The sequence below is a fragment of the Nilaparvata lugens genome, chromosome 10, assembly GCF_014356525.2.
Source record: "Nilaparvata lugens isolate BPH chromosome 10, ASM1435652v1, whole genome shotgun sequence".
Taxonomy (NCBI): domain Eukaryota; kingdom Metazoa; phylum Arthropoda; class Insecta; order Hemiptera; family Delphacidae; genus Nilaparvata; species Nilaparvata lugens.
In genome coordinates, this window is record NC_052513.1 from 41,566,669 (window position 1) to 41,584,408 (window position 17,740).

Consider the following 17,740-nt stretch of genomic DNA (forward strand, 5'->3'; position numbering starts at 1 on the left):
CTAAATTAAGGAAAAGTTCAGCTAAAATCCCCTTTACAAAGGAAAATTCGTAAGTACTCATCAAAAACAATGCTGACCTTTTTTGGGACACCCAAGATTTGATTTCAAATTTCAAGAACGCAGTCAGCGTCCAAACCCCCCACCTCGTTATAAAGATTAACTAGAACTAGGCTGATTGAGCCTACTCATACAGATGATTGATCATCATAGTCCATTACGTTCTAAATGAGAACTCCTTCCAGAGTTAAAAGGCTAGGCGCACACCAGCAGTTAGTCAACAAGACAAGACATGATCAGACACGTTTAGTCACAATACTTCACATAGCTGCTTGTGACGCAACTCACATTGATTAGTCATTGCAATTAGACAACCTATACTATTAAACGAGCAACTTCTGTTTATATGTTTAGATGTTTGGATGTTTAGATGTTTGGATGTTTAGATGTTTGGATGTTTAGATGTTTGGATGTTTAGATGTTTAGATGTTTAGATGTTTAGATGTTTAGATGTTTGGATGTTTAGATGTTTATCTTTAGATTTTTAGATGTTTAGATGTTTGGATGTTTATGTTTGGATTTTAGATGTTTAGATGTTTATATTTTGTATTTCACCGATCTCGAAAACGGCTCTACCGATTCTCACGAATTCAGAACATAGTAGTTTAAATATAAAGATTAGATTGCACTAGGTCTCATCCCTGAGAAAACTCGCTGAAGGACATTAAGGATAATTATTATTCATCCTTGGAAAAACATCTGATAATAATTATTTCGTCGTCTGTTAGTGATGGAAGTGGAGAGCGAGTTCATGTGTGGGGACTGTGTCAAATTATGACTTAGCTGTTGAACTTTTGTAATCATTCATCAGGTACTTAGTGCCGGCTGCAAAAAAGGGGGTTATTTCCAATCCTGATTATTCCAGTAGATCCATCTTTTTGAAATGGTCTTCTCTGATTTGGCTCACGTGAAGTTAATCAGGATTAAAATTTAACCGGCTTTTGTGCAACTGGGCCTTTGTGAGGGAAATTTTCGCATTCTTCTGCGAATTAATCTCAATTTACTGTGATTAAATAGAACATCTCTGTATGAACTATGAATTTTATTATAATTTCTTCTTTTAATACATTTTTTATGCTTTTGTACTCCAGAGCAAAGCTCGGTCCCCGATTTTTATATGAACCGGCTTTTGTGCAACTGGGCCTTTGTGAGGGAAATTTTTGCATTCCTCTGGGAATTAATCTAAATTTACTGTTATTAGATGGAACATTTCTGTATGAATGTTATTATAATTTCTTCTTTCGTAATAAATTTTTCATGCTTTTGTACTCCAGAGCGAAGCTCGGTCCCCGATTCTTATATGAAAATTTGACAAAATGAGTGAGATGCGAGATACATTGATGCAGATTACATTGAGATACGTTCTAAATGAGAAGAACTCGACAAGAAAGAGAGAAGCAAATGATAAGAATTCGGCAAGGAGTGAGATCTGAGATGTCAGGTATCATTCCCCTCCCCTCCGTTCACTTCCTTACTTAGCGGTTACGATGAGAGGGGTGTGGAGGAGGGATAGTCATCGCGTAATGTTCAACCTTACAAAAACTAAACAGTATAGTACAATCCTCTCTGGAGCCAAGCTCAGCTGACTGTAGACAGTAACCTGTAGACAGTATTCTAGAGTTGATACTCGCGGAAAGGGAACTCAACTGAGCTTTACGTGCTTGTCTCTTTGTATTGGCGTGTTTCAGTGTTAGTGTGTCTGTGTATTGGTGTGTTGATCTCAACTCTCACTTTCGTTGGAATCAGTTATGCGCGCGCACCCTCCATGAAAAGGTCTATCTGCCGCGTGAGAACCGAAGTTTAGTTGGCGCATGTGGAAATAGTGTTGTATAGTAGTGGAAATAATCCACTAAAAATTGAAATAATTATGTAATAGAAGAAGTGAAGCTAAATAGAAGAATAATGAAGTGATAGAAGAAAATAATAGTGATAAATTAATTAATTATGTTTATATAAAATAATTATATAATATTAAAATAATTAATAGTGTTTTGTGTTTGTGAAATCGTTGTTTTTAAGAAGTGATGTTTGTGTTCAGGGAAGATGTTGACAAAAATTGATTCAGGTTGTGATGAGTGTAATATTTTGTTGAAGTTTTTAGAAGTACGGTAGGTCTACACTCTTAATCAAAAGGAATGAGTATATATACTCTGGGTTAATATTCTCATTATAAAATAATTATATTTATGATTGAAAATAAATGTACAAGGAAACTTGAAGCTCACAAGACTAATGTCTGATCGTGAGCTTGCGTATTAGGAAGATTTATAGAAAAAATACTGGACTGCAATAGAGAAATCATTGTAAAGATATCAATATTATACAGCAAAGGCCTACCCTACTCAAAATCAATTACTAAAGTAGAGTTCAAATTTAAGAATCAATAGATTTAGATTGATTTAATCAAAATTAAAGTTGGATTGGAAAGAGAATGGTAAAGACTTTTTTGAAAATTAGATCCTCAAAATTGTAGAAAGGGCTGTGGATAAAGTCGCTAGGTCGATATATTATAGAGACACACTCCATTCAAATACCTATTTCATATTGAAATGGAAGAGGAGTTTAGCATTTCCTTTAAGCATTTAGCATTTTCCTTAAAGTCTCAGTTCATATAATAGTGTTGAAGGAATAACTCATAAAAATATTATAATGTTCCTCATTCACTACTTTATGAAAAATCAATACTAACTACTATTCTAATTACTCTATCAAATTGGAAAAAAATTAATAAATTATGATTTTTCACAGATGAATTATGCTGCTGGTAGAATTTTTTTCATACATTTGGATGATTTAAAATTGATGATCACTTATTAAAACCTTTAGCTTCTATGTTTTCTATTGTGGATATGTTACTTTATAAATTCAACACAATTGGATGAAAAATGTACCTATATACCGTATTGACTTTATATTGAAAAGTCTTCAATCCAGTATGGGTTTTCATTTTGAAGCTCTTGAACAATTCATAATCTAATATTATTATTATCATTCAAGCTAGCAAGTAAAATTAATCTATCCCATTACATTTATTTGATATACTAACCAATTACATTCCCATCAGATTTGAGAATAAGCACTATTGCAAAACAGCAAAAGAAAAACTCCTTCAAAAAATAAGTGTTATGAAACATCATTACCTACTGAGCAAGCTGAGAACAATCCGTCATCCATAATCAGGTCACAAGAATACAAAACTCGATGACATAATATGAATCCATTCTACCTTTAAAATCATACTCCAGCACTGAGAAATAAAATATAAACTCTGAATCACCTCAATTTTAGTTCCTGTTGTACTATATGAATGAATGAATAAATGTTTATTTCCCAAAAAAAAAAAACTAAAACTACTACATCAATATTACAGAATATTTTAGATAGTTTCTGAAATTTCTTATAATGTGTCTTCTACATGTTTGGTGTTTTCTGTGTGGGACGAAGAATACACAGTACCGGTAACTGTGAATTTAACAATTAATAATTAGGTACCAATTGGCAGAGAGGTTTAACATCTTTCAATATTTCAATATTAATAAATCACTGTATAAACTGTTGGTTAAACTGTAACTTATAATATGATCTTACTCTAAAATACGTGAAATGTATCCAAAGAGATGCTAAACACATCTCATTTTGGTTGAAAAATCTGAAATACCGGTAGGTACTCTCTTTTTCTTCTTAGAGGGCTACCATAATAATATTATTGGAATGAATTATGAACTTCACTATTCGTGAATCAATCAAATAATATAAAGTGGATACAGAAACATTTAACTTGATAATCTCTCACTGAGATTATATCATACTGGTATTGTAATAAAAGTATCTATACTATTTTTTACCACTGGAGAAAGTTCCCTCGCAAAGAGGACTACAATGCAGAGGCTATTGAGAGTGAGCTTCCTTATTTCAAGTTTCATTCCAAATTATTTCAGATCTTAACTTTCTTCTCTCGAATGTTTAGCACCATTTTTCAAATCACTGAGGCGTGAATATTTATTGTTGGCTGTCTCCAATCAGCAACTATTTTGCTAAGCAGTAAGCAATATTTTACTGCTGAATTCTCTATTTTCATCCAGTTCCCTCTTCCTGCTCCAAAATTAATGTAGCCTATAAAATTCCACAAACATTTTTCCCAATTATAACACAAAAATGTGTAAAAAACTGTAGGATAATATAAGTTGATAATATTGTAAATGTGATTGATAATATTATTCATTCCACTGGCAAAATAGAAGACATTTCAAATATTTTTAATCAATATTTCAAATATAATTCAGAGGCTGACTAAACCACCTTATATCCCTATTTAGGCTAATCATTAATCGTAATTCGGTAATGGAATATTAAAGGCTTTAACCCTGTGCTTCCTTTCCCATCAATTCTATGATTATTTTTTTATGTTATTGATGAATGGATGAATCAAAAATCTAGATTGACACAATACTGCGCAATAGCATAGCCTACCTAGTTCAAACAATTTATATAAATATTCAAATTCATATTCAACATTCTGATCAACTTCCATATTATTTTATAGCCTACTGACAAAACAAACCGTCTTATTTTATATTATAATTTTATTATATTGAATGTTGATCAATCAATTTTTCCAATGCATGGCTTTTATGAATAAGGTAGGCTAATAGTTAGGTAATAGGTATTTTATTTAGTTTAATAATATTTTGTTTACAAAATAAATTATGTTTATTGTTTTTATATTTTTAAAATTGGTCAAATTATTATATTTTGTAATATATGAATATAATTAATTTATGAATTGGCAATAAATAATAATAAATAGAAGGAACCCTTCAACATGGATGTAAAAGTGTTTTTCATTGAGAAAACAAATTTTTCAGTGGTGGAATAATGTAAAGTGAAGTGTAGAGACTATATTGTAAAGTTTAGTGTAGACTATTGACTAGATGAGGATATTCAACATGACAATAACATTTTCAAACAATAATATTAACAGTGAAGTGTGGTTACTGGGAATGAATATTTTCATAAATAAATGAATGAATTGTTCATTTAAATCGACGTCAGTGAAGTGACTCAAACTTTTTGTCGACTCCTGGAGAAAGTTGTTGGGTACTTTGTTCCAACATGGGAGTGGGTGTGATAATAACTGTTGCCCACAGAACCTCGGTGATACTGGGTGTAGCTTCATTGGCAGCTTTCGTCTTGTATCTCACTCCAATGCCTGGTGAGTTGATCGATGTATCTCACTCTAATGCCTGATTTATTACAACCATTAAAATCCTAAATTTTAATTTCAATTAACGTACCTAGTAATCAGTTCTTATATTTTTATTGAAGCATTGAGTAATAAGTAAAATATTTTATAATATTGAATGAAAAAGACTAAGAAATTGGCAAAAATTTGACTATTATATTTTATAATAGTTGCTATTCATTTGTCTCACTTCAATTTCCAGTGAGTTGAACAAAATTTGAACATCATCTTCAAATTCAAGCTTATTTATTGAGATGATGAGTTGATATTTTTCTGTTGAAGCCTTGAATGAATTACATCTTTTTATAACTTACGGGTTCGAATTCTAATCCAGTTATATAGGTTGTCAAAGTTTTGACATTCTATGTAGAACCAGAGTAGAATACTGGCACCCTGTCTTCCTATCATGACACCAAACTCAACTTCTATAATATTAAAGCGGTTAGGTACTAGAACAACAATACATAACTCCTAATAAACCATGGTAGAGCACCGGCCTTTCAGGTTAGAATAATTTTGACATATTTTTAAAAACATTAGAGTGTTCTGGATTGATTAGTTGGAATAGAGTATGCGGTACTATGAATGAGAAGATGATTTTTTGAATTATTGAATGAAATAGATTCTTATGACAAATTTAACAACTCGATTATGTCAAAGTTTATTTTTCTTTGATGTTGTTTTCCATCACGAAACACTATATAATAACTTTGTTGTAGTTCAGACACTGTGTTACTTGTAAATATTTGAAAAACACTTACTTTTCTTGGAGTATTGAGGAATGCTTTTCACTCCTGAAGTTTTTTTTCAAATATTTACAAGTAACACACTGTCTGAACTACAACAAAGTTTATTTTTCTAATTACTGCTCACATTTTTGGCATTAGAAAATGAAATTAATTTCACTACTGATTAAGACTGCAGAGTTTACTTGGCCTCTAGAACTAGTTTGAATTTATTTTTAAAATCAGGATAATTTGAACGAAGATTTAGTTAAATTAGAAAATAATAACATAATAGATGAAAAATAACATACCACAATATCAAAAAAATGTCAATTCGTATGGCTTTTGTTGGTGGGGGAGTCACTTGCGGAAAGGTCCCACCGCCTGAATATATAATTATTTGAGCCGTCATAGCCTTACGACTGTCATACTTCAGCCGGGACCGACAATTAAATGTTGCCCACAACGTTGATTATTTTACAGATACAACAGACAATGCTCCATCTATGAATCACATAAATGAAAGTAAATACTGTCGTAGGAGGCCTACCGTAGACCAATAATAGAGATCACAGATAGTGAATCCTAAGGTACCTGGAAGAATTATTACCTTTACCTACCCGACCTAGAAAAATATAAGTACCGTACCGGTACTATGTTTTATCTATGATAGTACTAGTACATAAACTCTAGATGAGTAACCTTGGTTGAGCAGGTCAGTTACTGTGCAGTTCACATTCTCTATATCTGTATTACACTCTATACTTTATATCTATTTTTTCCAATTCAATTCAATTCAATTCAAAAATTAATTTATTTCGCACAACATAATATTCTTCAATGTTTGATTCCATTACGAACTGCTTGTTAAATAATCACTTTGAACAATTAATTACGACATAGCAGTCAGGTATTTATATAAATAAAAGCTATTAGCTTCTACTTACATTAGTGTAGCGCTTTCGGACACTAGGCCCTTCATCAACACTGAAGTTGATGAGTGTTGATGAAGGGCCTAGTGTCCGAAAGCGCTACACTAATGTAAGTAGAATCTAATAGCTTTTATTTATATAAATACCTGACTGCTATGTCGTAATTAATTGTTCAAGTGATTAACATAATATTATTACAAACCATTGTACGGTACCAGCTAAAAATACAAAATAAAAATATCATCCTATACTCTATACTCCATCATTCTCTTTATATTTCATTTAATACTCTCTGGCAGTGGCATCCTATTTCAGTTTTGTTGTTATTTAACGTACATGTGAGCCCAATACTCTTTTTCACCACTTATTTAATAGTGATAGAAGATGCTATATTATAAGTCGTGAGGCTCCGAAACAAGAAAGCGTTTTTTACCAAATCTATTAGATTCTAACCGGTGAAACAAGGCATGGTAACTGTTGCACAATAGGATATTCCGCTGGCATTGTCAATTAATTGAGCTGATTCAACAACTCATTGTGCTCAATAGGATACAGGTCAATGCTAGCATCATACCTACTTTTGTTATTTCATAGACAAAAGAAACAAACAGCTCTTAAATCTGTGATCATACTCAGTAATTATTGTAAAGTATAGCAAAATACTGTAGTTCGTTTATCTGAGTATTGAAGAGCTTAAATTGTATTTTGAAAAGTGAAAGTGACATAACCAACATTTTGATTTGGACAATATATAGTATAAATTGGAAATGGGACAGCTTTGGGCATGAGCCTGTTGTGCCTTTCCTCATGCTAAGTATTTATACACAATGTGATAAATGAATAAATAAATTAATAAATTAGTAGAGCATGGTTTACAGCGAACAGAAGTTGCAGAACATATTTATACACCTATCTATTTATTTATTTAAAAAATAAAATAAAATAACTTCAAATTTATTCACTTAGACAAGATTAATTTTCACTCAATGATGATGTTTCTCTACAATGAAATCATTAATTGATGAACAATAATTGTTTTCTGTTTGAAAATGAATCTTCAACTGTTTTTGTCACTCATTTTCATCTGATTCGGTGTATTTTATCTTATTCTTTATTGATTGATACAATAAGTACATCATAAAAATGATAGGGAGAGAAAAATGAGGTAACCTTGTGCTATTCCTCTCTCAAATTTAGATAAGGTTACACATAGTCCGAAATAGGTTAAGTCTTGTAGTTGTTCACTTCACAAAATTTTCAGTCCTCAATTATTTTCACAAAGAATAATTTTAAATTTAGATGCTTCAAAACCAAACATAGATGAAATTTTTCACATTATTATCACTATAATATAAGAAATATTCACATATTAAAGAAATAATTTTGTAGGACCGATATTATACATCAGATCAAGAAGATAATAAGAGGTGATAATAAAGGTGATAAAGGTACCTTTATAAATGGATACATGGAGTTTCAATTTCATAAAAAACCTCAGGAGTACTAGCTATAGCCTAATTATTATTTTTCTTTTGCTCGTCTCAAGTCTCAGGTTCATTGAAAAACTTTCATCTATAGCTATATAGTGAGGTACACATTATATTTGTTTAACATTGGTGTTGCTATTCTTGTCTATTATTTGATAAAGCAGATGGACTATTTTTTTCCAGCTCTAGCTTCTTGCAAGATCGCTTTAAACAATGTAGAATTATAATAAATTAACAAAATATTTAATCTGATTGTGAAGATTTATTTCATAAACAGAATGTCAATTATTGAATGTATTATTTAATTGACCGAGCGAAGTAAGGTCTAAGATTCAAGTCGACGGTTTGGCATTTCTCTTAATGTTTAAATGTTTGAATGTTTGAATGTTTGAATATTTGAATGTTTATATGTTGCGCATTTACGGCGAAACGCGGTAATAGATTTTCATGAAATTTGACATGTATGTTCCTTTTTTAATTGCGCGTCGACGTATATACAAGGTTTTTGGAAATTTTGCATTTCAAGGATAATATAAAAGGAAGAAGGAGCTTCCTTAATACGCCAATATTAGAGTAAAAATCAGACTAAAGAATTATTCATCATAAATCAGCTGACAAGTGATTGCACAGATGTGTGGAGAAGCCAGTCTATTGCTGTATTTCCATAAGGTCTATAGTTTCAATCAGGTACTTGTGGATGAGAATACTGCGTGAGGTCTACTGTTCACAGAACTACTAGTTATTGAAGAATATATTATCTTCTTGAAAAATTAAATATGATTTATTGACTATTTTTAAAGCCTTGTCCATAATGAAAAAATGTTCGACAATCATGTTTGTTGAAAAAGTTTGGGCAAATTTTATTATGTTTGACAAACAATGTTTGCCCGTGGCCAATGTGGACCCATCACCAAATAAAATATTAGGCAAGTGCGGAAGGTCAGGTTTTATGTTTTACAGCTGTCAACACTGAAAAATGTTTGGAAAAACAGTAATTTTTTGTTTGACAAACAATGGTTTTCCAAACTTTTTAAAATGTTTGTCCCTGAGCTCCTCAACAAACATGTTTGCCGAACATTTGTTCAGTGTGGTGGACACGGCTTAATAAGAATGAACAGCTAATAACATTGGATATACCGGTATCAGCTATCCCCTATATAAGGCAGAGAATCGGCAAAGCTGTTCTCCTATCTTTCTCCACATTCATTATAACGTGGATTTCACTATATAGCTGGATATTGATGTTGCTTGTTCATTGGAGTTAACTACATTTAGAACCACTGTAAGAGCTCTATCTCAGTCACGGTATTTATATGAATACCTTCTATATACCTTCAGTCTTAGTCGAGCAGCGGTGACGAGCGGACGTGTTTGTGGTGACAAGGAGTGAATTGTACTATTGTTTGCAGCTTATCTATTATTGAGTGTACTGACTTGTTTATCGTGACCGTCTACTCATCAAACTCGTATTCTGTTTAGCTCGCATATTATAGATACGTTTGAAATATGAATAACTGCAACGTTTGCCTCGGCAATTTCAGTGATGAAGACTCAATAATTGTGCTTCGTGTAAACAAAAATGTCATTACATCTGCCACTATTTAACCGAAAAGAGCTTCAAAAAACTTTCAAGGATAATCGGAATAAATGGAAGTGCAGTGCTTGTAAACAGGTGTCTGTGTCACCAGGACAAGAAGAGAGTGAAATGGAAAGTGATGTTTTAATGCGAAAAATGACTGTTTTATTTGAACAGTTTTCAAAATCGTTGAAAAAAGATATTGATCAACAATTAGGGGAACTAACTCACTCAGTAAAATTGTTTCGGATAGTTTTGATAGTTTCAAATCGGATATCGGAGAAATCAAAAAAGCTAATGAACAATTAATCACTGAAAACCAAAAATTGAAAGAAGAAGTGAAATTTCTTTCTAAGAGAAATGAAATATTAGAAGAATATACCAGGAGGGAAAATTTATTATTAACCGGTATACCTGCAACAAAGAACGAAAACATGGACGAAATCCTACAAGGCGTAGCCAGTGCTCTCCAAGTGTCTGATTTTTCATCAAACGAAATCAGCGTCGCTCACAGACTGCCATCCATGAACCGAGAGACTACACCGATGATTGTCGTCAGGTTCGTGAGAAGGAGTATGAGGGACAAATGGATGACGGCTTTCCAAACCATAAGCAGGAGCAGCCCCGGAATCGACGTGAAAAAAATCAACAGAAACCTGCCGAACGGACACTTCAGGCTAATGAATCAGCTGACTGCCAAGAGTGCTAAAGAACTGAAAGCCGCTCGTGTGTTAGCTAGGGAAAATGATTGGAAATTCGTCTGGTTTCGTGGTTCACAAATGTGCGCTAAGAAGTCGGAGGGCTCACCTGTATTCAAAGTCAAGGGACTGGACCATCTGAAAAAAGTTATCAACGGAGAGGAATAAAGTGTTGCTACAGGTTTGATTAAACATTTATTATGAATGATCTCACGCAATTTGTAGATAGTATTAACAGTGTTAGGGAATGTGAAAGTACCGATGAATACTTGAACTATATCCAGCCCCTTAATTATGAATTGAATATTTTTAGTTTAAATATAAGAAGTTTGAAAAGAAATTTTGATCAAATTCTCATTATTTTGAACAGCATGAGAACAAAATTGAGGTTCTAATTTTTACTGAAACCTGGACTTCTGAAGAAGAAAAATCACTGTTAAACATTAATGGCTATAATTTATATATAAAAAGTAACTCCTTGAATCGTTCAGATGGAATTGTCATGTATGTAGCTAATAGTATTTCCTCGAAAAAAATTGATAGTCCAAACGAATATCCTTTCTTAACTGTTGAGCTGCAAACTAAAAATAATAAATATTTAGTAACATCCGTTTATAGATCTCCTAGTACAAGTATACCTTTATTTATAGAACAACTTGATAATTATATGAATGGTTCATGCTTTAACTTTGATTATTCATTAGTGATAGGTGATGTAAATATTGATTTGTTATGTAACTCTAAAAAAACGCATGATTATTTGTCTATTATGAGTTCGCATGGGTTTGAGTCCTTTGTCAATAGAAAAACTCGACCTGCTTCAAATACTTGTTTAGACCATATTTTTTCTAAATCCAAACATAATGACTCATTAAAAACTGCTGTATTAGAAATGTCAATTACTGATCATTATGCGACTGCTCTTCACGCATCAATTAAAAAAGATGTTTGTTCTCGATCTAGTAAGCCATGTAAGTTTATTGAAGTGAGGAATGTTAATAAAGAAAAGTTGTTAGAGGAGAGTGCTTTAATGAATTGGGAGATTGACGCGAATAGAAGTATTGAAACATTAGTAAATGAATTTGTAAATAATGTAAAAACGTGCATCAGTAGAGCAACAGTTATTAAAAAGGTTAATTTAACTAAAAAACATTTGAAACCTTGGATGTCCAATGGAATTCTAAAGTCCATAACTATAAGAGATAGATTATATAAAAGATTGAAAAATGAACCATTTAATGTAGAGCTGAGAAGGAAATTCCTGTCTTACAGAAATAGAATAGTAGATCTAATTAGAAAAGCAAAAGATTTATATTATCAATCAGAAATAAATAAAGCTCAAGGTGACCCTAAGAAGATATGGTCTGTGATAAATCAAGCAATTACTGGGGTAAATAAGAATTCACAATTACATGTAAATCAAGATCTTAATGCTTTGAATGACTATTTTGTGAATGTAGGTATAAATCAAGCGCAGGAAATTGATATACATGGACAGAATGAAGATCAATATTTGGAACAAACAATAGATATTGAAAATGCATTTAATTTCAATTTTGTTACTGAAACAGAAATCAAGGAAGTAATCAAAAGTTTGAATGATAATAAGGCACCTGGATGGGATAACATATCCAACAGCGTGCTAAAACTATTAACTGACACAATCTCTAAACCTCTTTCAGAAATTTTCAATTGTTGTTTTTCATCTGGATACTTTCCTTGCATTTCAAGCATGCAAAAGTTATTCCTTTACACAAGGGGGGGAGTAAAGAAATACCTCAAAATTATAGACCAATTAGCTTGCTAAGTTCTATTTCTAAAATTTTCGAAAAATTGGTAAAGAAAAGATTAGTTGAATATCTAGATGTTAATAAAATCCTTGATAAGAGGCAGTTTGGTTTCCAACAGGGTAGAAGCACAGAGGATGCATTGGAGTCCTTAACTGAGACAATATACAATGGTTTCAAAACAAATAAAAAAACCTTGGTAATGTTTCTGGACCTGGCCAAGGCTTTTGACACAGTACCACATGATAAAATGATCCAGAAACTATCTAATATTGGTATTCAAGGAATAGAGTTAGATTTCTTTGAAAGTTATCTAAGGGGTAGAAGCCAAATCGTTAGCTGTGGTGGTAGTAACAGTGAGATTAGAGATGTGACATGGGGTCTACCTCAAGGGACTGTATTGGGACCAGTTTTATTTTTGATCTATGTTAATAACCTGCCTAGTGTACTGGACTCAGTTGGGTCTAAGACAATTTGTTTTGCTGATGACACAGCACTTATCTTCCAAGAAGGTTCCTGGGAAGATGTTATCAAGCAAACAAAAGTGGGTTACTATAAGGTTTCTCAGTGGCTAAAATGTAATTATTTGAGACTAAATCTTGGTAAAACAAAATGTATGACCTTCAGTCCAACAACAAGAGGAGATCTAGATATAAACAGGCTTTGTTTGAATAATGCTTGTAACAGGTATCCATGTGATTCTTGCAATGAGGTTATTGAGAGTGTAAACAATTACAAGTATCTTGGTATTTTTGTTGATAAGCATCTACGCTGGTCACCTCAGATTAGCTACCTTTGTAGAAAATTAAGGGTGGTCAATTTAAAAATGTACATGCTTAGAAGTATTTTGAGTCTAAAATTACTAAAATCTGTTTATTTTGCTCTATTCCAATCCTTAGTTCAGTATGGTAATTCTATATGGGGAGGAACTTTTGATTCAACTTTAAAACCTCTATTTGTTTTACAAAAGTTAGTTATCAAAACAATAATGAGGTATCCGAGAGATTTCCCAAGTGTCACATTGTTTCAAAATTCCAATCTGTTCACTATAAGACAATTGTTCATTTTAAAGACTATTAAGAAACATGTGCTCAAATTAAAAAATATTCAAAATTTTCAAAGAGTAACTAGACAAGTCGCTCAAAACTTAATCACAATTGAAAGAGTTGATAGTACCCTATCCCGTAGAAGTATTTCATATTTGAGAAATAAACTCTATAATAAAGTTCCAAGAGGATGGTTGATAAAGAAGCCTAAAATAAAAGATTTCCATACCTGGGTGAAAGAAAATTATTTTTATTCAATTAATGATTTGGTTTAATATTGATTGATGTTGTATGAATCTTAAATTCAGCTTTATGTATATCTTTAATTTATTGTTATTTCTTAGAATGGAATATTTAGTTGGTTGAATGTTAATTACTATTAGCCTATATTATAATATTGTAGGATCATTTTATATATTAATATTGATGTATAAGTGAATAAGTTATATTAAGACTCCACGTCGGCGTACAAGTTTTCTTTTGCCGACGTGTAGCACAAAGTTGTCAATTTACTTTCAGTTGTATTCTGTATATATTTTTGTGCAATAAACGATTTGATTTGATTTGATTGATATACCGTGATCTCAGCAAAGTCTGTTATAGGTCATATATGCATCTCTGTCATGGTCTGAATAGTACAGGCTACTCACCACTATGGGAAGAAAGACAGAAGACATGATTGCAGACACACTGATCAAATTATAGTGGGTAATTTTGTAGGTGATGTTACATCATATCAACAACATTGACAATCAGAGCGTGACGAAATTCATGGGACTCTGGGAGTTTCCTATTACACCCAACATCAGTACAATATAAAAGTAGCCTAGTATTTTCTGATCAAATAAAGATCGGTAGAATATGTATTCCATAATTATCGGTAGGTACCTTTTTAATAAAGCTCATCGTGGGTACATAATACTACAGTTAATTTGTCAAACTACAGATATGGAAATTACTGAGATATTGCAATAATTCAAATGCTAATGAATTAATAATTATTATTATAACTTTGTTGTAGTTCTGACACTGTGTTACTTGTGAATATTTGAAAAAACACTTACTTTTGTTGGAGTATTTTTTTTCAAATATTTAATACTTTTTTTAGTACTTTTTTTAAATATTTAATACTTTTTTTAGTACTTTTTTCAAATATTTAATACTTTTTTTAGTACTTATTTCAAATATTTACAAGTAACACAGTGTCTGAACTACAACAAAGTTATTATAGTGTTTCGTCATGGAAAGCAACTTCAATTATTATTAAACTGGAATTTCCATCTAGCTGTTTACCCTGTTGTCAATATTTGCAGTAGCAGAAGCCTTCGGGGTGATTTACAGCATCTAATTTGGATTTTCGTTTAATAATAATTATAAATTTTTCAAAGTTCTCAATGCTATATATTTTATGAATAATATTTTTCCAAATTATCATAAAACATAGACTATTATTTTTCCTCTACATTTATTAAATACATAAATTCTTGAAATATGATTTAGATTAAAGAAGTCACTGTTTAGAATGTATGTGCATAACATCTTTTATCGTTGTTTCTACTTGAATCATAGTCTGTTTAGGAATAAATTGATATAATATATTAACGTATTCAGTTTCAATTATTAGGCTGAGATTTTCAAGAGACATGACATTTAGTGAAGCCTAACACTACACCTACATTAAAAATAAAAATAGAATTAAAAAAATCTCAAAAACATATAAACAAAAATAAAATGATTATTGATATAATAAACTTTAAATAGAAAATATAAATTATTTAAATTTAATATGGATTTGAAACCCATGTACGGAATCATGAGAAAATTACAAATTACTAAATTTAGGATTAAGAAAGCTTGAAGTTGGTTTATAATTATAATTTACATAAAAAGAAGAGGTTTGGACAAAAATATTTGAATTATCAAAGAATCTCTCTCAAATCCAATTCATTCATGAAAGTTGAACTCATTGTAAACCACATGAATGAATTCATTCATGAAATAATGAATAAATTAATTTATTAAAACAATGTATAAATTAATTTATACAATGGATATGAGTTTCATCTTACTAGAAAAAAAATCGTTATTTAAATACTGAGTGGAGAAAGCTTCACTATAGTTGTAAAAATAACCATAAGATCTTCTAATTTGATGGGAGGTGATCATTATTAATTCCCCATTGATCATACAAGAATGATATTTAATTTATTCGTTCGTTGATATAATTACAAATCATATGAATATGATGGGGATAGAACAACAGGCATAGCCCAAAACTATTCTGTTCCCAAATGATACATGATTTAATGATTGATGTACATATTAATGTATTCATTCAATCTCACTTATTATTCTATAAATAATACAGATTCGATCATAAATTGGGTATCAAATATTGTAACTTAGTCTTTGAATATTTTAAGATTCTAAGAGAATTTATATTCTCTAGATTTATGCAATTTGAAGGAAGTAACGTAAGTAGTTTGAAGGCCGAAGATCTAGGAATGACAAACCATTTAAGAAAAAGAAAACTTGCATGTTGAATTAACAATAGAAACACCAATATTGCTGGTTGAAAAATAACTATATTATAGGCTATTGCATGTATTCCAACACTCGTATAGTTTGCATGACTCCTGAAAATACCGCGTAATGGCTGATTAGGTGATGACGCATCTCTCCAGAGATTTATTTCGAGGCTAATCTTATAGTGACAGTGATAATTACAGGTTTGTCAATCTCTGCAACAGGTAGCACCTTGAAGTTATAATTGCTAATGTATTTATCATTACTCTCTTCCTATCATTATAGAGTATCATTCCGAGTATATGGAGGAAATCTATAGTAGGCTATTGAATGTCACTGTATCCTAACATCCATCTATTAGATACAGTGATTGCTTAAAAGTCAACTTGATGGAAATAGACAGTCATTAATTTTCTATAGATATCTTATAGTTATAGTTCTATAGCAATCGTACACAAAAATCATTCCTTCAATCAGTTATACTTGTAGCGAGCCTTACAAGAAATCAATTATATTAGAGATATAAATCAATTATATTAGCCATAATTATTGATTGAATGAATAAAAATGAATATATTATCAATAATTACTGATCAATAAAAATTTCAAGAAGAGTAAATTCATAATTTCCCTTTTCATATTTACAAATATTTGATTGTAGGTAATGAACGTCAATAGTTGTTGGAAAATCTATTATCATTTATTTATTTCATTCATTGACAATATTACAAATCATGATACACTATAATATGAATGAATAATAATTGACTCATATCACAATAATTTCATACAACAGAGAAATATTTAAACATGTTTTACATAGCTTTATGTAGTTTTGATAAGTTTATTCATCCCAATTTATTAAAATTTCCAAGATACTATTTAATTTCTACTTTTGTAATTTGTAATTTGAGGAGGAAATAAATTCATTTATTCAAATATTCCTGTTGTTCCAGAACTGTACCATGCGAATTGTGAAAGACCCTGCCATGAGTTGGACTGGCCGATGATTTGTCGGGTCAAGTTATCACTGGAATCTCATCAACTACTGGGAAGGTCAGTTATATTGTTATCCTTCTTTGAAGTTGAAAAAGATAGAGAAATTTTTCTATTATTTTGTTCTAGATCTGCAAAAAACAAGCTTCACATGCCCATTCAAGACTATTAACTTTTCAAGTTGCAACTTATTTTTATCCTCATGTACGGTATGAAATTACACTACCAAATATAGTATGTGATTATAATACTGTAGCCTATGCCATAGATAAGGGAGCATAAGGAGCTATATTTCTTGTCTCTGCCTATGCCTAGAAAATAAATGAAGATTTTAGTGAATTAAAAGGTTTATGGGATAGAATACAATAGCAAATGAATAAGCATAACCTGGCTTTAATAAGATAGGCCTACATTGGATTCATGAATTTTTGAAAAAATCTCAATATAAGAATCAATTCTATAAGTTCAATGACTGTGCAAGTAATAATTATTGAAAACAATGTCTGGAAAATATATTTTTTGCATAACATTATAATTTCAACCAAAATATTTGATTAAATGATCTTGAAATATGGTATTGGTTTTTTATTCGTACCGGTATAAATCTTCAGCAGTCCCATGGCTTACTTTGGATATAGTAGGCTGTGGCAGTCCTCATGAGGCAAAAA

The 17,740-nt window shown here is 31.1% G+C and overlaps 1 protein-coding gene across 1 annotated transcript in view; it reads left to right on the forward strand.

Annotated features, from left to right (window-relative positions):
- Positions 1 to 1,641: 1,641 nt before the first annotated feature.
- Positions 1,642 to 17,740, forward strand: part of LOC111053830 (laccase-25) — a 38,181-nt gene continuing 22,082 nt past the window's right edge. The window contains 3 exon segments of the mRNA XM_039436888.1: positions 1,642 to 2,150; positions 4,923 to 5,269; positions 17,033 to 17,132. Of these exon segments, the coding sequence (XP_039292822.1) occupies positions 5,170 to 5,269; positions 17,033 to 17,132 (200 nt within the window). The 5' untranslated portion in view covers positions 1,642 to 2,150; positions 4,923 to 5,169.